General features: G+C 47.0%; 1 protein-coding gene across 1 annotated transcript in view; it reads right to left on the bottom strand.

Moving 5' to 3' along the window:
- FSTL1 (follistatin like 1) overlaps window positions 1–21,737 on the bottom strand; it is a 52,184-nt gene that overhangs the window by 3,227 nt on the left and 27,220 nt on the right. The window contains exons 3-10 of the mRNA XM_021549021.4: window positions 11,143–11,247; window positions 9,796–9,925; window positions 8,605–8,637; window positions 6,904–7,034; window positions 3,828–3,946; window positions 2,972–3,084; window positions 2,067–2,177; window positions 255–352 (exon numbers count right to left, since the gene is read on the bottom strand). Of these exons, the coding sequence (XP_021404696.1) occupies window positions 255–352; window positions 2,067–2,177; window positions 2,972–3,084; window positions 3,828–3,946; window positions 6,904–7,034; window positions 8,605–8,637; window positions 9,796–9,925; window positions 11,143–11,247 (840 nt within the window). The remainder of the gene's footprint in view (window positions 1–254; window positions 353–2,066; window positions 2,178–2,971; window positions 3,085–3,827; window positions 3,947–6,903; window positions 7,035–8,604; window positions 8,638–9,795; window positions 9,926–11,142; window positions 11,248–21,737) is intronic.

Below are 21,737 nucleotides of genomic sequence, written 5' to 3' on the forward strand. Positions count from 1 at the left end.
AAGTGAAGCTCTAGGCTGACACAGGAATTGGTAGCACCCCGAAGTCTTTGGTCCACCACTGGCAGTGCCAACACTTGCTTGTATCTGAAAGCCCCACACCTGTATTTGTCCCCACAGGCAAGAGATTTACTCTGCTACTCCTTCTACCTCTTACCCCCTTCTACTTCTAGAAGTCTCCAAGTGACAGAAACAGAAGGAACTCATATGGCAAGGGGAGGCTTAGTGCAAGCAGACCTTCCCAGCTTCATGCTAACCTGATGCTTCTGCAGTTCCTGAACGTATCTGGCCATCTCCTCCTCAGTCATATCTTGATCAGGTCGGTGTCTCTGAGCAGCCACCTTCTCATTCCTCCCTAAAAGCAGAAATGGAGTTGAGTGTTTCACAAATAGGGGATGCAAATTTCAGCTGCTGAACCATGAAGAACAAAGGGAGGCAGGTCAGCCACAGCATCTCTCAAGCTTAGGTAGCCTTTGCTGGAAGATGGCATGGGTTGGCTTCTTAGAAAGAGAACAGGCCTTGTGGCTGCCTGGGACTTCACAACTTGGGTGTGCAGTCTGTCCCTGTCTCTCCCTCCCATGTGACTGATAATAAAGCCACTTACAAGAGGCTGCATATTATTGAAAAGAAACACCTGTAATTAGTTCAAACACCTTGGCCTCTTGCAGGGAATAAATGGAAGCTCAGTGCTACCCAAGTGCAATAACTGATATCTAATGAAGAGGTAGTTTCGCTCAATGAAGATGTAACTTGCTGATGTGTTTGATCTGATTCTTCAGTTTCATTATTCCTCTAACAATAGCCTCTAACCCCTCTGCTGCTCTGACATGGACAGAAAGTCAAGGATTGTTATCCCATTGCATGCTTCTGTCATGGATGCAGGCAACAAAGTAGGTAGCAAGAACAGGTGTTGCATAGCAACTTTGAAGGCTGTTTCTGGGAAGGCAGCAAAAAGAGCCTCTCATTCTGTTGCTTAATCTATGACACCTACACACAGCTCCTCCGGCAGCTTTATTAATACTACAGTTGTCTTTTCTCAAGTGAGTTCCTGCTGCTACAACTAAGTCTGAGCTGAGGTGATCCTGAAGCCTCTGCTGCAGAAGATCAGATAAACATGAAAAGCTCTGTACACGCTGCTGCCGTTTCCCTCTCTCCTGCTCTGCCCAAGCTACTGACTATCGATCTGAACCAGGGTGCTCCTGGCAGGTCCCAAACAGCTCTGAAACAAAGCTCCTGCAAGGGCCTGGTTTCTAGAGAAGAAGGATATAAAAATGCAGCAAGGGCTGGGTTTCTAGGAAAGAAGGCCAGAAAAATGCAGCACCATGCTAGGAGGATGGATATGAATCCTTGGGAAGGACTCATACATTTGCCAACACGGGTGGCATTCCACTGGCCCCAAAATATGTGTTAGAAGGAAAAACAGAGAGCTGTTGTTCACAACTGCACCATGACCTCTCACAATTGTACTGTGGCTGTGCAAGTTTAAGGGCCTTCCACAGGAGGAACAAACAATCCTGCCTTACTATGGCACCACCTCCCTGCATCTCCATTATTCTACAGTTTTTGTGGCAAGAAGCTAAAGCTCTTTCTTGGCATTGGGTGAAGGTTCCTATATCCCCTCTTGATCGAGACAGGATCCTAGATCCTGTTTTACAAATTCCATTAACACAGATACAGTGAGCATATGGACACATATACAGGAAAGCTGACTTGTTTATGCCTACATGTATGTTAGCAGCCAGGGGCCTATTTGGTCTGCACAAGCTGGATGCAGAGTAGCTCTAGTTTGGAAGATTTAGTGCTAAATTTTCACGACACCATATCCAAACTACAAACCCCAGCAGCATTGCCCCAAGCTCAGTTACATACTTTCTGACCTCTGGAACGGTATTAGCTTGGGTTTGACTAATATGGAACAAGTGAGGGTTATGCAGAAATGACCCATGGAGAAGCTGAGGAAAAGCTGGAGAGAGAAAAATTCTGGATAGCTAGTGCCTTTGGAAAGACAGAGAGTGAGAATTCCTTTTGTCCAAAGCCAAGCACAGTAATTTTCTAGAGAGCATACAGACCCTCGCACGTCATTGCGGTGCACACCCAGTTCCCACAGGCACAGACGCAGCGGTTGCACTCCACCTGGGTCTCTGCTCCATCCTCATAGGTCTCATCTTCCAGGGCACACTCTGAAGAGGCACAAAACAAGGGCAGTGCTTGTGAGAGAGCAAGCAGGCTAAAGACAACATCCTTTGAAGATGCCTTGAGAGAGAAGATGAGGTTGAAGGGGAAAACCTTCCTTCGCCCAACCACCAGAAGTTTCCTTATGACTAAAATATTCATGCTGAATTTGGTGAGTGAAATCAGCCAAAATATAATTTGGGAAAGCCAAACCCTTTTTCTTCCTCAGAACACATTTCAATTTTTCATTTCCAAATGAAATCTCAGTGTTGGATTACTTTGAATTTCCTTACCTCTTACACAAAGAAAAGAACCCCTGAAATGAAAGCTTGGGTTATTCTTATCCCCAGGTGGGGATAAGTTGGGGAAATTATTTGGAAGGATAGTGAACTTTGAGATGGTCATCAGGGAGGCTTTCTATGTGAAAGGCAGAGCATAGCAGAACTTTGTTTGGTCTGATTTTCCTAAGTTATCCAGCCATGAACTCCTCACATGATTGACCTCTGCACTGTTAAATACATGCCTTGACCTTACAAGCATACCATAACCATTAAACCTATGTCCTTGTTTCTAAAATACAAGCCTTTCTTATCACAAGAGCTGCAGGAGCTCTGGGACAGTAAAAGCAGTACTTTCAACAATGCAGGGACAAAGGGTGCTGTTTGATGAGAGGCAAGCATATATTAAAATTATCTCTGGCTGTGGAGTTACAGCACACAATGTATGGCCTGAAGCTGATCTCTTTTCTTTCCTCCCTTCCCAGGAGCCCTCTTGTTCCCCTAGATAAGTGAGAAGTTCCTACTTTTCTCTGGTGGGTTGAAGGATGGGCTGAGGCACTTGAGAAATTCATTGAAGCTGAGCTTCCAGTCAGCATTTTCATCTGACAGCTCGATGAGGGCATCTACGCAGAGTCCCCTGAAAGGAAACACAGAGAGGCTTGTTCTGCACAGGGCTGTGCTAGACCAGCCCCTGCTCCACTGTCTTCAGAGTGCAGGTGAGTAAAAACAGTAATAACTAGGGAGACTCCAAGGTGTCTGGCAGAAGTGGCTTCTCTAAGGAAATCTCACAGGATACAGAAAAAAGCAAAACAGTCACAAAATATTCTCTGTCTGGCAACGGGCTGGGCAGAGGGGGGATATTCAGAACAGCAGGAATGGGACATCTACATTTGTTGACATCTACATGCTGTCACACAGCAGCCTACAATAAGCACAGAATAACCACAAAAGTTAACTTTTTTCACACAGTGGCAGACAAAGAAAGAGGGAAACCTCTCAAACTATAAGCCTGTGTATGAACGGTGTTTTCCCACCATCCTCCTTGCACTGGATCTAGATATTAGGAAAAGATGAGGGGAGTCCCCAGGAAAGCTGATTTATTAGGAAATAGAAAGAAGATGACAAATTTTCTGTTACCCACCTCCCTTCTGGTTGCACAAATGCTAGATTTAAGGCAAAAGGATTGGAATACTGCCTAACATGAAGGGTAGAGATAGGACTGCTCCTCTTGTGGTATTCACACCTATTTAAGTTGGAAGCCACTTCATAAACACAGTTAACTCTGTCAGTGCAAGCCCTAACTGATGTTTACCACGAGTGAATTTCCATGTTCCATTCTACCACATCTGCCCTCCCTCTGGCATCCTGTCCACTGCCCACCTGAGCAACTTGTTGGTCTCCTGGTCCATGTAGGTGGTGATGTTGATGGCAGTCTCATTCTGCTCGACAAACTTCAGGAATTCCGTGGAGTCCAAGCGAGAATCACCATCATCAAAGCTCTGTAGGGGAAGATAGGAATATGTGAGAGGGTCTAATTTATCAGTTCAAAGTACCTCTTCCTTCTTCCTCTTCCATACATACATAGCATTTTGAACTTCAGTTCCATTATCCCTTTTTTCACAAAGAAAGAGGCTCAGAGAAAAGCAGCAACATATCCACATTAGCCTCAGAATGAGAGAGATATGATCTTAGCCTTGTTCTCACAGATAAGCTACACTGCCTCTCATTCACCTCCTGCTGCTTGATTTATGGCTCTAGCCCTGTTTCTTCTCATTGTTTCAGCCAGCTCTTAGCTTTCTTATATACCTCCTGCCTTAAAGAAGACCAGCTGCATTCAAGGAGGTGTCAGCTTTCCAATATGTGTAAATCCAGAGCTGTGCCTGGACTCTGACAGTGACAAAAGGGAAAAATCACAGGAAGAAATTTTCTGCTGATACCAGGGAAAAAATTTTAATGCAACAGCACAACACCTCACCATCAAGTTCTTAAGGTCCTGACAAAACTCCTGGCACTGAAGAGCAGTGTTTTTAGCCCCAAAATCCTGGCTATATTCCCAAAGAAGTAATTGCATTTTGCTTTCCTGTTTGAAGATGTGACACTGCAGTGCTGGGCACTCAGCAGGAACTGCTGTGCCCCCTTAGAGACAGCTGCATTGCTGTTAGTGGAAAATTAATCCTGCACACAGACTGCTGCCACCTAATTTTTTGATGTGTGATTGGGGCAGGTCGCTGTGGCTCCTTGTGCAGTGTTCTCAGGAATGCTGGAATAGACACTGCCTGTTTTAAAACCTCTAAGTGTTTCAGGAGAAACATCTAGGGCTATGGAAATTATTCTGTGTAACTGCTCCACATGTCAACTTCCACTAGACTTTGAAGTTTCTTGTCCTGCTTTTTATTGTGAAAATGACTGCATTTCTCTTAATGACCCTTTCAAAGTTATGGTCTACATTAAGGCATTCCCACAGAGATTTTCCAAATGGAGCAGCTTCCCACTACTGGTCTTGCTCCTCTTGAAATAATGTCCTTCAAAGTCATGACTTGCCTGATGAACAAAGCATATCCCAGTGAGCCCCACTAGTCAGGCTTCCAGAAGGGAAATAGCTTAATGCCACATCTACAAATCTCCCCACGAAGGAGAAAGGGGAAAAGCTTAATTTCAGCTATGTCTCCAGTGTTTCCTATATGCAGGGCAGGAATCAGGCCATTTACAAGAATGCAGGACATGAAGAGCCCCACAGCTTACCACGACAAAATTCCTCCAGTGACAGCACACACTTGTTGCTGACATCAATTTCTGTGTATTTGAAGCCATTTAGTTTGCTTTGACTTGATTTTCCCCAAGTTGTTCCAAACTCTGAATTCTTCTTTAAAAATATTTCAAAGCTTTAAGAATAAGGTAGTTGAAAAGGTAGATTATCACCTGATAAAGAATCACAGAATCATTAAGGTTGGAAAAGACCTCCGAGATCTTCGAGTCCAACCTCTGATGGAACACCACCTTATCAACTAAACCAGAGCAGCAAGTGCCACATCCAGTTGTTTCTTGACCCCTTCCAGGGATGGTGACTCCACCACCTCCCTTGGCAACCACTCTTTCCCCAGCTTGTAATTCTGCCTGGGATTGTTGTGACCCAAATGCAGGACCCGACACTTGCCCTTATTGAACCTCATACTGTTGACCTTGGCCACGGAAATTCCCCCTTTGGTACAAAGAGAGATATTTCTTTGCCATAAGAACTCTCACCCAGTGGCTGGGATCAGTGCTCCAGAAAAAGTGGGACAGTAAAGAGAACACGAGGCTGCCTGCCTCTGAGCTGCAGCCTCAGGATATTGCCAGCATGCTGACAGGCGTGGGGACAGCGGGTGTGAACGGCTTGTGCGGTGACAGTGGAACAAGCCTGTGGCTGGCTCATGCATTTCAGCAAAGCCCATGACCTGGGGAGACCCTGCAAAAATGGCTGGGAACAGCACATTTGCAGGGAGAGTGACTAACACAGGACACTTCCACTTTTGAGCACTGGCAGGTACTGCCAGGAGTGCCCAGGGCAGTGGATTGCCACAGACAGAGCAGCATTAAAGGCTGCAAATGTGAGGATGTCTGTGGAGTGAGGGGACCAGCTCCTCCATCTCACCAGGGGGTGCCATTGCCATGGCAAATTTGCTTGCAGTGCTAACTCCTGTCAGGCACCATTAATCTCTTGCTGTCAACAGCTCATGATTTAAACGCTCTCCCCTCTTCCCCACCTGCTCCTCCAGCTCCATCCTGAATGCTTTGAAGTCTCTGTCAGGAGCCCAGCATGAGGGGGAGGGACACAGCAGTGTATGTGGCAGGAGCATGGGAGAAGCTTGGGATCTGCTGGTTACAGAAGGGGGTGCAGATGGGCTGAGGGACAGACTGAGAGGGAGGAGGGAGGAACAGGATTATTGCAAGGCCCAAGACTCAAGTGTCTCCTTTCACTCTGCAGAATACTAGAGAACTGCCAGCTCTCAGACACAAATGGGACATACTCCTTGAAGCTCCCAAGTGTCCCTTATACCCATCTCAGCATGGCCTTGGGACTATCTAGACCAAAAAATCAGTAGCCCCTGACACAGCTTCCTGCATTTCCAGCACTTTCATCTCTTTTCCTCTGGCTTTTTACCCCTGAGATTAGTTCCCTACTCTGCTACAGGCACATGTGGCTTGCCTTCCTCCTTTTCCCCAAGGCAGGTCAGACACCAGGAGTCAGAGATGCTCCACATCTGGCTGTCACAAGCTGTGCCAGTGTCTCAGTCAGTGGCTGCTGCAAGCAGCCCATAACACATCAGGCTGTAGGACTTATCAGATCCCTCTGGTCCCCAGCTCAACAGGCACATCACACACAATGGAGCCTTTCAGCTGGGGGCACAGCAGCTGTTATACAGTGACAAGGCAAGAAATGTTGTCTGGGCTTTGAGGCAGGTGCTGCTCTACTTGCCTTGAAATATTTGTCCAGGACTTCGCTGTAGTTACTGCCCTTGGAGAACCACCCATCTGGGATAATCTCAGCTTCCAGCCACTGGATGACCCGGCGACGAAGCTCGTCCCTGTCTGACTGGTAGCAGACAACTGTAATGGGAGACAGTGCAGTAGAAGGAAAAACAAGAGTGAGAGAAATCAAGCTGGCAGGGAGACCACAGAGAGAAGCCTGGAAAGAAAAGCCAGCCAGCCCACCCTGATGGCAGCTTGCAGCCCCTCGGCCCAGTCCTTGGAGTTACATCACTGCCAGATCCAAGCAGATGTGTCATGTGCTGAGTAGTGGATGGGCTGTTGGTGACACCATGTGGCATGGCCAGAAAACAACATTCCTGCCAAAGCTCTTCCTCCCCATTCCTGAAGCTTGTTCAAGAACAACCAGGAGCTGACTCATCTTGGTGTGAAGAATCCCAGACTGAGGGAGGAAGGTAATTGACAATGTCCCCGGGCTTCCTGACACTGTGTAGAATCGTCATTCAGCTGTCAATCCTAAAATACCAAAACCTCTATCCTCTGCAAGGCGGAAGACTAGGCTGGTAGCCTCTTTACCACTCTGTCTCCAAGACTTGACTTTTAGGGCCTACTATCTCAGGAAATATTGTTTCTTCAAAGCCCTGATTTGTCCACTCTGACTGGAAATGAGAGGGGGTCAGGTTAGGCTTGTTCACTCACAGTGCTTGCCAGTGTCACAGGTTTCTCCAGGGCCATTATCACTTTGTGTGCTAGTACAAATTGAATTGTGCATTTAGAAACAAAACTGAAAGCCTAGCTGGAAATTGTCACACCTGCCCAGTGGTCATCAAAGCCAGAAAAGGAATCAGTGTGTATTCATGTCACTTTACACACACTAAGGATCTTCTGAATCCAGTGACTACTATCACAACCACATGGAGAGATGAAAAAAAATTCAGCTCTGTAGGGATTCTGCATGTTTAATTTTGTATTTCTTTAAAACTGCTTTAGGGTGGTGGCCATGCTCTGGCATGGTCCTTCCTCTTTAGTCTGTATGAGGCTTTGCTCTCATCTGTCCCAGGAAGTTAAAGTTGATGATTATACAGCTTTGGTACTTTGAGATCATGAATAGGAAAACGCTCTCCTGATGACAAGCCATGGCCCTAAAACCCAGTGTTAAGTACACAAGGCAATACATAAGGGGAGAAACCAAGTACAGGGAATTGAAGAGACTTATAATTTAGGTGATCATAGAATCATTTAGGTTAGAAGAGACTCTTAAGATCATCTTATTGGCTGATGGTAGAGGCAGTTCAGCTGTAACTCCTGACTCTGCCTCTGCACCCATTGGTTCATCACTCCTAAAGCAAAGTTTCCTTTTAAAAGAGTGCTCCATCCCTCTGTCTGGTTGATGAGCACAGTTTGAGTCCCTGGGGGCAAATTGGGTTTCATTGCATCTTGTCTATGCTGAGTCCCTGAGACATCCCAGCACAGGGAAAAGCCCAGGAGATGTATGAGTTCTGAAAGGTTACCCAAGAATAACGAGCTGGGCAATCACATTTCAGCTGATTTATCAACTCAGACTTCTACAGCCCATGCAGGATATGACTTTTACACAGACCTCTGCAGTCCCCCAGCACACCCTCTGCCCATCTCCCAGAGCATGCAAATTCATACAGAGACCTCAGCCAAACAGGAGACATCTTCTTACCTGGACTTGCAGCTGGATTCTCAGACTTCTTCTCTGTTAATGGAAAGACAGAAAAGGACATTTCTGATGCAGTGTGAAGCAATATAAATCTCTTCCCACCATGGGTAAAAGCAGAGGAACCTGGAAGTCTTTGGATATATGAGAGCCCACATACATGATTAAGGGGCTAGAATCTCCTGGACCCTGAGGAGATACTGAGGAATGTTTAGTCTGAAGAACTGAAGGCTCAGGGACAATCTTATCAATGTTTATAAAAATCTGATGGAAGGAAATGAGGAAGACTGCACCAGACTTTTATCCATGGTATTCAGTGACAGGGCAAGAGACAGCGGACACACATTCAAACACATGAAACTGTACAAACACAAGAAAACCATGCAGCTGTTTTGTGTGTGTGTGAGTTAAACAGCCCCATCGATGAGGCAAAATCCTTGCTCCTAAAGTTATTGAGGTTCCTTATGAACATGGATGATAGTAGTATTGGTTTTAGGAGTTTACCCTCAGAGCATGACTTTTCCTCAGCAATTACACTGAGAGAGTTACCTGGCTGAATCCAAAAGCTTAGAGTGAACCAGCAGGAGCAAAAGGTTGCCCTGCTCTCCTGAGTGCCACACTCCCAGAAGCTTGGAGAGAGGTCCCCCCCACACAAGGGTCACGGTTTTGAGTGCACTCATGGGGGCCCCTCAATGACCCTGCTGGCCTCACCTAGAGCCTCTGTCCATACTCTAACCATGGGCCATGAGACTCCATTTCATATCTGATGCCTCAGCTACTCCTTGCCTGTGATTATTATGTTGTAGACATGCCTGTTTCTAGCTCTGATGCAACCACTTTCTTCCACAGACTGTTGATCCAGGTCTGACCTGGTGACTGTGCTCCCACCTTGATCTCAGCCTTTCTACAGACTGCATCACTATGAGCTCATCTGGCTGTTGTCTGATTCTGGTTACCAGAATCACCAGCCTTGACTTCATGACTTGATTTCAGGCCTACTTCATCACTGCCAGCTTGCCTGCTCATCTGCACTCTTGCTTGAACCTGGCTACTGTTCAGAGGCTTGCCCTGTTTACCCCACTCATCAACTGTGGGACAATGTCTTGGCTGGTGAAGCCTCTGCCTTGCCTTGTTATCATGCTTCCCTTCTAACTCTTTGTCCCTGAGAGTGTAGCCAGCCCTCCTAGCCAGGGTTACCTTTGCAGTGGCCATCGTAATCCACCTGGATCTTGGAGCCGGTGAGGCAGGCGTCACGGTGCAGCTCACAGTGGTTCAGGTACGTCTTGCCATTGCTCCCGCACACAGGCCTCTTGTGAGGTTTGCATTTCTGTGGGACAGCCAGAGAACACAGTGTTCACCTGCCTCCTTGGGACAGCCTGGTGAGCCCAACCATCAGCCCAGCTCAGGAGGAGTCCTTGGCACAGTCCCCTTGGCCCTGTGTTTGGACCAGGCTAACTCACCCATCATTTCCCCATAAAAACCCACACAGGGAAGTCTGTGAGTTCAAAGGCCTCACTTTGTCCCAGTTTCCATGAACACCAGCATGACAGGAGTCTTTCTGAAAGCAGACCCCTGCAGAGAAATCGATGCTCAGCATAAATATGGAGCAACTGCAACTGCTGCTCCATGTGCCATGGCCATGCCCGCCCAGAGGTGTTTCTGTGCCTCTGGTCTCTGCACCTGCGCTTGGCTCCATTGCATCTCTCTGTAGACTCTGCTCCACCCTTCTGCAACCAAATGGCAGAATAAGCCGTCAGCCATGAACAAACAGCACAGCCTACAGCAAGGAGAAAGTTCACCAGTGCCACTGTTCAGGCTATGAGCTTCTTTCTTCTGTCCCTTCTGGTCTGGCCAAGCCTACCCAGAGTGACAGACTCTCTTCCTACTAACAGAGCATTTCACTCTCCAGTGCCCAGGCTGGCCATGCCAGAGCTGCAAGCTCTGAGGGAAGGGAGAACAAAGAGCTACATGGCCATTCCCAGGAGCCAGGCAGAAATGTTTTGAAAGCAGGGGACAGAGCGCAGTAGGGACACATTGTGTCCCTCAGCTGGGAAAGACTCTTCTAATCATCTCTGACTCCCTGATGGATAAAGCTATTCATCCTAACAGCGCTCTACCACAATTATTTCAATTTTACAAAAGCTGATTTCAGTAGGGTACTCGTAACCTCCTCAAACAAGGTGCCAGTGAGGGCAGGCTGTCTTGGAGGTCACAGACCACTCCCTAGAGTGTCCTTCAAAGCCAGCTGCACATCCATACCCCACTGGGCTTTCCCAACAAAAGACTTCCAGTCATGTAAAGGCCCTAGGCAGTCCTGCAAGAAGCACAGCTGCAACTCCAGACTATATCTACCCTACAGGACTCTTCCCCCACACAACGCTGGAAACAGTCCTGCTGTTTGAAGAGCCACTGTGAATTTGCAGCTTCTTCAAAACAGCCATAGCCTTATTCCTTCACAGGATCCTTCCAGTGACAGAAACCCATCTGAGGTGAGTGATGGTGGTAACACCTGTCCCAGACACAGAACCTGTGCTGTTCCCATACCTCAATGCAGAGGCAGGTTGGCTCTCCCTTCTCTGTCACTGCACACTCACGCCCAGCTCCACAGAAAACATTGGCACAGATCTTAGATTTGCTCCTTGGCTCTTCCTGCAAGATACAAAGTCAGAGACACAAAATACATTATTACTCAGAGGAGTAACAACACAGTTTAAAAAAAATTAGCACATTTCATTGGTATCAGGACCAAAAGGTATTACGGTGTTTAAGTGGGGGTGGCAGAACAAGAGACATGACTTCAATAGATGGACAGCTCAGACAATAAGAAGGAACAGACACAAGAACAAGGGCTACAGTCCCAGGGTTTCCTTCAGGTCATTCCTGGAAAATCACCTGGGAGAAGTGGAGCGAACATGGGCAAGAGGAAGTCTAGCAAGAATAATTTGCTCATGTCAAGGACTGCTGTCTTTAAAATTTCTCTTCATGGAGGGTAGGGAGTAGAAATGTCTTTGCTTGAGATACTTAGGAAGAAGGTGAACATATCCCTAGAGAAAGGTACAATACAAACAGGCAGAAGAAATTGCCATCAAGCACCAGATAATGTCCTTGTCACAAAAAAAGTCACAAAACTACACGATCCATTATCTTGCTTTCACTAGTCAAGATTAAACACTTTAAAGGAAAAAGACTGTCATGGATGAGATAATTATCCAGTAATCCTGCCATAATGAAAATTCCTTCCTGGTTCCTGACAGCCTGCAGTTGACTTACATCCTGCAGCACAATTTATATGTTTTACAGTCTTCTCCTAGACAAAGTCATCACAAGTATTGTTGTTCACATAACTGTCAAATATTTTCTTTTTTTTTTCTTGGTGTCCCACAGTATTCCTAAACTGGCAACACCTAGCATGGAACATTTCCATAGTTTAGTCATGGTTTTGATACAACTATCACTTATTTTTATCCATTAAGGCCATTTAAAATAGACTTTTAAAAGAGAAGGTAGTTCCAGGGTTCAGACTTTGAAAAGCCTGGCTTAATTCCCTGCTTTGTCATTAATTTACTTTGTGACTCATTTCATCTAATATTTTCCACCTATATGCTGAGTATCTGATTTATGCCAGCCAACTGGCTTCTGCAACAGTTTTGCATCAGAAAGAAGATTGAGGAACAAAAAATAATCAGTGAGATAAGTCAACCACATCTGCTGTATTTCTTCCCTCTAATAAAAAAATGTTTTTTCACCTTCTCATTAGAGTATTATTCTTATACTCTGCTCATTTGTGGCATCTTTGTACCTCCATCACATACTTTTGAAAATAGGTGATGAAAAAGGAACAGAATTTGTCAGAAGAGCAAGCATTATTGACAAATGCTGAACACATTTTTAATTCCTGGTTTTTTTTGTTTTGTTTTGTTTTGTTTTTTTTATTCTAGTTTTTTGTTTGTTTTGCTTTTAAAACCACAATTTCACAGAGAGGTGCTGTCTATACTGAACAGCCCACAGAGACAACCAGATCATTTTCTGAATAACCTTGCCCTGGTCTTCAGAATAGTTTGTTTGCTGGCCTACTGCACAATTCATCAGACCTGAGAAGGTCTTTTCAAAGCACTGCAGGCATCCCTCCAGGTTCACATAGTGACAAATATCTTTGGTATTCTCTGCAGGTGTTCCTATTTTGCTGCTTATTCTGTCAAATACAGTACTTGGACATGCCAGTCTTAGCTGAGAAATGTACTCCATGTCCCAGGCCTGTTCTCCCCATGAAGACAGTGTTACTCTCCCTCTGCCTTTTTATCTCCTTTCACATATTGTTTCTGAGCTACAAGTGACACACTATGCCTTCTACTGCATCCACCTCTCTCTAGTCACCTTCCAGTGGAGGGCTGAGGTAAATGAACCAGGTGCTTCTGAGGTGGGATGAAACAACAGGATTATTTCACTGCACAAAGCAACCTCATGCAGCTCAGGGCAGAGAAGGAAGAATAGCTCATTTTGCAAAATGCACAAAGAAAAAAGCCAAACTGTCTAAGGCTGGAGTCTGACTTTGGGCACTCACACATCAAAAATGCAATGTAGCTACCAAAGTGCTGATCCATTTTAGGGGTTTTGAACAAGCTGTCAATCCCTTCAAGCAGTCAAAGACAGAAAGAAACCAGCTGGGCACAGCTTTGAATGGCCACCCAGTGAGGTCTGTAATCCAGGTGCCTGGCAATAGATGGCAGTACTCTGCCTCTACCATGGACAGGCAGGACTGCCAGCAGCCACCTCCCGACCATGCCCACCAATGCCAAGCCTGGCTTTTGATTCCTGTCTGGGACTTAAGGCACTGCTACAATGCAGCTGGCCTCAACAAGCATCCACGGTGCCTGAGCTCAGATTGCAGGACTCCTCTCCCCATGGGAACTCACTTGGAAACCCAGTCTCCAATGTGGCCATCCACAGCTCCCTCCCTGGTAGTGCTAAAGCCCAGGAACCATCCCACAGCTTTTCTGTTGGAACCTGAGCTGGGCATGCTGGCAGGGTGACACTGCCAGAACAGCTTCTGAAGACACTCTGCCTCCTACCAGGCTAGAAGGCCAATTACTCTGATTTTTCTTATTAATCAAAGCAATACAATGTTCTGGTTGCTTCTTCTTATTGCCTTAAGTTGCCCTAGGCTGGCAGGGGGTTGGGACTGATTGCCACATTCCAGCATGGCTTTCTCCACTTCAGGATTCAGCCAAAGGAAGAAAGGAAGCAAGCTGCTCTGCCTGCCCTCTCTGGCACAGGGTTTCTCAAACCCAGCTGTGGCATACCAGAGGGTGGGAGCTCTTTCTAGCAGCTCCTGTCTGCCTTCCGAGCAAATGTGGGAGTCTGCTGAGAGTGTAACAGGGATAGAGGTGGATGATTGTATGAGTACAGTGGGAGTCTGCAAATAAGGCTTTATAATCTCCCCATTCTCTGGTGATCTCCCAGAAGCTACCAGCCAAACTGGTTTCTTGTGACAGATACTCTGATCTTACCTTGAACATTGTCATGTTTGCTTTTTATAAAGCTTCACTTGCTGGAGTCATGTGAGTGAGGATGGCAGCTGCCACTTTAATATTAAATAACCCATCCTTGCACTTGCCTTGTAATAGCTTGAAAACATAAACAGCAAATTTTTAAAATTTTAAATTTTAAAAAAGGACTCCATAGTGTTTCAACATCATTGCCCTTAAATTAATTAATATCAGGATTTGGGGGTTGGAATCACAGCTTTTACACTGCTTTGTCTCTGAGAGCTGCCACTGCCTTTTCTGTCATCCTGTGCTTGGGAAGTGTCACCCGTTCCAGTCCACAGCGCGCTCGGGCAGGCGGAAGGGAAAGGGCAGAGTTGTTATTAGCTGCTGCACGGTGGCATTTCCACTGCAAGCCTTGGCAAGGCAGCTCCCCTCTCTTCTGCCTCGAGTGAGGTGCCCAAGCTCTCTCTCTGGGCAATGCTTTTACGTACTCCTCTGCTGCCCAGAGAGCAAGTAGGAAGGTGTAAAAGCAGTGAGGATGAAGTCAGGGCAGGAGTGCCTGTGCCTTTGGAATGTCTGCCATAGCACAGGGGCACTCTGACTCTTCACCCTGCAGGGGCATGACCTTCCCAGACATCTCCACAGGCAAAGACCATGGAGAAAGCTCAAGGGTCAGAAGCTCAGGGCAGCTGGGTGGCATCATGTATGCATAGCCTAGCTTGTCTACTGAATGGGGATGGGAATGTACAATGCTTTTAGAGGGCTGGGAAATGTAACCACATGGATGAAGGTTCCTTGCATGTTATCAGGCAAACACTAAGCAGAAGACGTGAGCTGACAGTACAGAGTCACATGCAATGCCTCTGCCTCAGCTGTTGCCTCCTGAGGAACAAGGAGGAAAAAGGCACCGAAGGCGAGAAAGCCAGAGGCAATGCCAGTGGTGAAGGATTACCATGGCAACCAGCAATGCAGGGCTTCAAGGTGGAGAGCTAAAATTAGGAAATTAGGCAGTGGAAAGGGCTGTTTCTCATCTCTGGCAGCATCTGGGTGCTGAGAAGTTGGACGCCCAACACAGAGTAAGCACAGACATCCGGAGCATTTCCGAGTCCTTGCCTGTGCCTGGATGTCCAGGACCAAGTGTGATTTGACACACGAATGCAGTGCCAGGTCTGCATGGGATCCCAAGGTCCTGCCAGGTGCTGTGCCTGCTCTGCACTGGTGGGACTGCATGGAAACAGTGCAGTCTCTGCAGTGAGATACGAGTGATTGTACATGTGACAGAAAAGAGGTATCACAGCTCCTTGCCTTTGCAAGAGAACTGCCCACTGCAGCTCTCCCTTGGCTGCCTCCTCCCCCAGCCCCTATTGAGCCATGACTATCTGGTGTCCCTTGGTGGGAACAGGGACTTTCCCAACCAGCCTGTTAAAGTTGAAACCGTGTACAGTTCAATGACAAAACACCTCTGTAAGGAAGAACAAGATTCCACCTGCAGAGAAGAGCTGTACATGCAGCTCCATATCCACAGTACCCCACTGCCCAAAGAGAGCAGCAGGGATTACTGCCATTACACACATTCTGGGAAACAAGCAGAAAGCTTGTCCTGCTGCTAGGTGGGGAGTTAATGTGCTTCACAACAACCCTTCATACTGCCTTGTTTTCTGCATATCTTTCCGCACAAAATCTCCTCTTTGAGACCTCAAAAGTCTTTTTCTCAGCAGCCCATACTGCATTGGAGCAATAGTACCTACTGTCCTGCTCCTATTGATACAAGTAACAACCTTTTCTGGTATTAGCAGTGACAGCAGGTATTTTCTTCTTTTGACATCACTTTCTGGAAATCCATAAAATTACTTGACCCTCACATAATGCTCTGTGCTGTTTGCTGTAAAATCAAGGTTTTGTGGTTTTGCCTTGCGTGATGTGCAAGGAAATCAAAGTGCTCTAAAGCTGGAGCGCTGAAAGCTCCTATGGGAGGCAATCCTATGTATTATGCAAACTTGAGTATTACACACATAAGGCAAAACTAAAGGGCACCAAAATGATGTCTGGGGTTCAAGACATACACAGATTCTCATGCCTCAGGGAAGGCAGCAGCAAAAGCTGGGTGCAAGTTTTCAGATATAATCAGTATAATTCGCAGTAGACTCCCCTCCATGCAGCACAGAAAAATAAGCTGTGCAGCTACATATTTCTGCCAGTCCTCCATTTTGCCTGTTCCCTGCCACAACTAACATGGGAGTAGGGATGTAAGGGATCTCTGAACATGCCAAGGTGCCACCTATAAACTGCATAGCCTGCACAATTTCTAAACCCACTCAACATCCAGCCATGAAATCTAGTGCCTTGCCTAGCTATTATCTTGGCAATGTTTTCTTCTGAATGCAAAAAGATTAGGAGACACAAGGCAGTGGGTTAATGATGCAGAAAGCTGAGATAAGCTATGTCTTCAGACTCCCAAACCTCCCTCCTCTCCTGTTATGGAGCTGGAAGGGAGAAGCACTACATTATGCTGCAACGTTCCAAAAGAGAGGGCTGGGCAGCAAAGCAGCTCAGGGGTAGTCAGGAAAATTGAGCAACTCCTGTACAGTGATGGCGCTGAGAAAGCATTTGGCTCATGCATTTCATCCCATTACCCAAGTGTTTCTCCAGGTGGAACAGCTCTTTCGGCAGCAGTGTCCTCCTGCAGAGTTCCAGGGAGACCAGATCCCATGTTCACTGGAGGGCACGAAGGGGCGGCCAGCTTGTCACCTCTGGTCATTTCTGCAGCTAGTTTTGGCAGCATGTTTGTCCCATTGTTCTGGTTTGCAACTAACAAGCAAAGCACTCGTTCCTCCCTGCAAACCTGACCCAATTCCTGTGGCAGCTCCCTGGATCCACTATCACTCTGGTGTGATGGGGTGGAAATTTAGCAGCAGCATAAACTGAGCAGATTAGCATGAAACAAGCAGGCACCCCTGACACTGGGTTTGCCATAAATAGATAGGTAAGGTGACCATTACCATTTTGCTTCCTTTGGGCTACTGCCTCAGGTTGGAAGAAAATCCACACAAATTATCTTAAATGCTTACTTGGAAGGCTTGAGTTTCATTTAGCAAAAATAAGATGGAGATAAGTCCAGCAAGTAGAGACTGAATCATGCTATTCCCAGTTCAGCTCTCCAATAAAACCAGACATCATCAGGACAATCCCAGGACATCATCACTATTGGGACGGTACAGTAGGCTGTGGAATAATACATATTCTACTCTGGAAGGAAGCCTGCTGCCAGAGGTTGCTGTACACCCTGGTGCAGGGTCATCTCTTGCACACTTTTTTGTTCTGGTGTTATCTGAACTCAAAGTGGCACCCTCTGGAATGCCTCTCTCCCCTGCTGCAGGAGTTCCCCATCTGTCTCTGGAAGGCATATGGTACATGTCCTGCTGCTCACACCAGCAAAGGTGTGCTAGGCATCTGGAAAGGCTCAAAACCAGGCTATCCCCAAGCTAGGTCGTTAAAAAATATGTTTGTCAGGCAAAGTCTGGACCAGGGCTGGATTTCCCAAGGGACTGTGACCAGATGCATTTGACAATGTTCCCAATGCTAATAATATCCTATTTGAAGGGTGTCAATATAGGGTCTGTGCTGGATGCAGAGGGGTCCAGTGCCAATTTCAACTGCAGGATTCCCCCTCCCCCAATTCCTAATGCCATCCTGCGAGTGGCAGAACTAATGAAGGCCAGTTTCCAACTGCTCTCTCTGCACGGCCTGTCTGTCAGCTAGTTACAGGGCAGCTCATGGACTCCTTCCTCAGGGGAGGTCTTTGCAGGCCCCTCTCATTAAGGCAGTCACCTAGAGTCACAAAACCAGCTGGATCCCATTATCTCGGAGGCCTCCACCGCTCTATCAGCTGTGCCGGAAACAGGCCCATAGATTCAAGGCTTGCTGGAGGCCAGAGACAGGCAGGCAGACACAGACAGCCTGCTGACATTGCTTTGCTTCCTTAGGGAACCAGGCAGTAATTCCTTTGCAGAGCCCCACAAAATAGTTCTCTGGCTCAGCTCCTCCTCTTGACAGACTCAATGTCACTGCTGCTTGCAGTTCTGAGGACAGATCCTCACTCCAGCCCCCTGCCGTCTCCCTGCCACTGACCCTTGTGCTTCCCCTACAGCATTTTCTTTGTGATGGAGGACAGACCCCATCTTACTTCTGCCCCCTCAGAGCTTCCATCACGAGGGTATTTCAGCAAGCTTCAATCAAGGGCTGTGAACAGCGATCTGGACACAGTGTTAGGAGCTATTTCACTCCTTGTGGGATGCCTGCCATGGAGGACAGTATGTGCCCCAATCCACCAATCCACACACCTAGACACCAACCAACCCCTCTTTCCAATACTTTGCTCCTATCTCTATTCTCAGCTGACATCTAGGATGGACTTTTAAAACATCACACCAAGTGCAACTCCTTAAAGGCTTTGGAATGCTTGTGAGATGAATATTTAACGGCACCTGACTTCGCTAATGGGAAAGAAGCCAGACCATACATCTCTGCACATACTGGGAATCAGGGTGTGTTTCCAGAAAATCTGGACACAGAGAAAAAAAGGCAACAGAGGAAAGGAACTGCAACTCCCAGAGCTCAGAGGAGGTTCCCTCTCTGTAAACCCGTACCTCACCCATTTGTGTGAGACCCTCCCTAACTTGCTGGCTGCTCAGTCCAGGATCCATGGATCAGATGTATCCATCATGTGAGCATTGAGCAGGAGAGTGGCTGAGGCTCTGACTGACCTTTGTGATAAAGGGAGCCCATCAGGTCAGTGGCCTCTATATGAGGCCATGGAAAAACAACATGGCTTGTGAAAACCTGGTTGTAGGAATTCATTCACGACCCTGTCAGGGAAATGGAGATGAAGATGTCTGATGCATGTACTGCTACTAAAAAAAGACTGCCTGGGCAGCATTGCCTTGCAGACATTGGCAGGATGGATACAGAGCTCTACCTCCCCACTGACCCCTGTGGAGACATGGCCTGGACTGCTGGCAGGGACAGCAGCCCTCACACACCAGCCATGGCTTTCTCATGTCCCATAGAGAGCAGGCAGAAGTTGGTGCCTGCACAGAAAGGGAAGCAAGAACTGGGAAGGAGGGTTTTCTCCCCACAACCTAACCAAGAGCAAAAAGGCATCTGCCAAACAGCTGATGTCTCTTACAGCGTGATGCTGCTAAAACAGTTGCAGAGCCAGACACACCTCTTGGGGACTCCGCTGCACAAGGACTGTTTTCTCTTTTAAGCTGGAAGGAATGTCTGTGCTCTGGCCCCCACAACCTCATATTTTCCACCACAAGGCAATGACCAGTGAGGCCCCATTAGGGGAACAACGACAAGAGAGTCTGGGGAAGAGGAAATCTCTCCTACAAACAAGTCTGGAAAATGGCTGCTAGAAGGAAGGGAGCTTGCATCTGGCAGACTTACACTCCTGCAGCCTCTCAGCTGCTCAGGCAAAAACACTCCTTATCCTCACAGCATCCAAAGTGCCATGGCCCAAAGCTGCACTTCTCTCAGCACTATTCCCTCCACATATCCCTACAGCACCTCTGGAAGGAGCACCTTTTGCTTCATCATGTGGTGAAATTGCCAGCTTTTCCACAACCACTGGGATCTTCTTGCTAGTGCTGGCTCCCAGCAAGGCATGGAGGCAGGAGTTCAGAGTGTGACTGATTTGTGAATACCAAACCAGCTGAAGAGGCTTCAGCTGCATGCAGGGCAAAATCAGTCCCACAAGAAGAGAGGACATGATGCTCTGCTGCACCATGGTTCTTAGAGGGAGGAATAAAATAAATCACTTCATATTTGGATAGAAAAATAACCCTCACGCACAGGGAAGCATCTCGGTGCACATGAAAGGTCATAATTGAAGTTAGTCCCACCAGGCCTTAAGGATGAAATTAGTGTCATCCTCTCATGTGACAAGACTGGAAAGGAAAGGCCCAAGGTGCAAGACTTGCTCAAGAATGACCAGAAGACAGCAGCTCAGCTCCCTCTGCTCTCTGGAGCCAGCACCGCTTCACTGAATGATGTACAAGTCATACTCCTCACTGGGGCATGATTCTTCTTCCCATATCCTGAGTGCCCTGGGCCAGGCTCTATTTTGCCATGGCTGAACGCCTAGGAATCACAATTCTCCATCCTATTTTGTTTAAAACAAAAATAGGAACAAGACCAGCATTGACTCCTGAATTCCAACAGGTGGGTGATGTTCTGTATGTGGGTAGCACATGAGACAAGTCACAGCTCTTAAGCGTGATCAGAGGAAGCCCTTGGCAACAGGAGGATGAGGAGTTCACCCTCAGGGCCTCCACACCAGAGAAAAGCCACAAACCATTGCTAGCAAATTAATATAGGCGCCATTTCCTCTCTCTCTAAGCACACCCAGGCTCAACTGTAAAAGGGAGGTTTCTCTGCCAGATGGCATTTCCCCAAAGGTGTATGCTCCTTCCTTCCTCTGCCCCATTCTGAGGTGTTCTCACATAGCTGCCTGCCCCATACCCATTACCCAATCTGAGGCAGTTTGTGCCATATACAACCTCAAATACTCCCTTTTCAGCCCCTAAATCTCTCTTGACTCACAGCTCTTTCATGGCAGTCCCTCTTTTTTCATCCTTCATTCCCATAATTTCCCACACTCTGAAGTCCTGCAACTTTTACTGGTCCTGCCAATAAGTTTTGTTGCCTCTTTTTTCTGACCAGGGATGATATATTTCTGAATGGAATCCAAATCTGGCACATTTCTCAGCCATCACCTGGCTCCAACAGAGAGAAGGAAAGAGTGAGCTAAGCAGTGGGAGGCAAGTTAGAATTTACAACCTTATGGCATATCCACACCCCTTCCAGTAACTGGATACACAAGAGGAATGGAGCTTGCAGGAAGTGCTGAGGTTTACCAGCAGGCTCCAGCTTCTTGTGCAAGAGTCCTCAGTGGTTTTGTTCCCCTCACTGGGATGGGAATCCAATTGCAATGGATTTGATGATCCCTCTTCCCAGCTCTGTCCCACAGTCCTTCTTTACTCGCCTTCTTCCACAGCACATTGCAAAAAAACCAATGGAAATCGCTGTGTGATTGGGGGGAAACACTGAGTCAGCCTCAGTGTGGGAGAATGAGAACAGAGCTGGATATAAGCCAGTTCTGTACTTCCCATTTTCCAGCCTTGCTGAAGGATTTGCTCAGCTCCTTGTTAATGCAGAGCAGCTTTGGGTCTGCTCTACCCAATGGCTCTGCTGGAGGCAGCTCTAGAAGAGTGAATCCCCAGGGGACAGTGCTCTGTCACAGTCATTTTGCTCCTTTGAAGCTTCTATACTTCATGCAGTCATGAAATCCCCTTTACACAGTGAGGACAGTGAGGAAAGCTCAGAAAACCCCTCATTATTAGGTATTATTTTGTGTAGACAACTTTTCTTTGTCTGTGGTATTGAGGGAGCATCTATCCCCTTCCTGAAATCATATAGCTGGGAATGGTTATCAGACTAACAGGAACACCTGAAACTAGAAGTAAAGTAAGGTGAACATGAAAGAGAGAAGTTTGAGTAGGCTGTAGAAGTAACCTGGAGTGGTACATCTCCCAAAAAGGCATGGCTCCATCCAAGGTTAAACTGTGTCCCTGTAGCCAGAGGGAGCTGAAG

The sequence above is a fragment of the Lonchura striata genome, chromosome 1, assembly GCF_050655825.1.
Source record: "Lonchura striata isolate lonStrDom1 chromosome 1, ASM5065582v1, whole genome shotgun sequence".
NCBI lineage: Eukaryota > Metazoa > Chordata > Aves > Passeriformes > Estrildidae > Lonchura > Lonchura striata.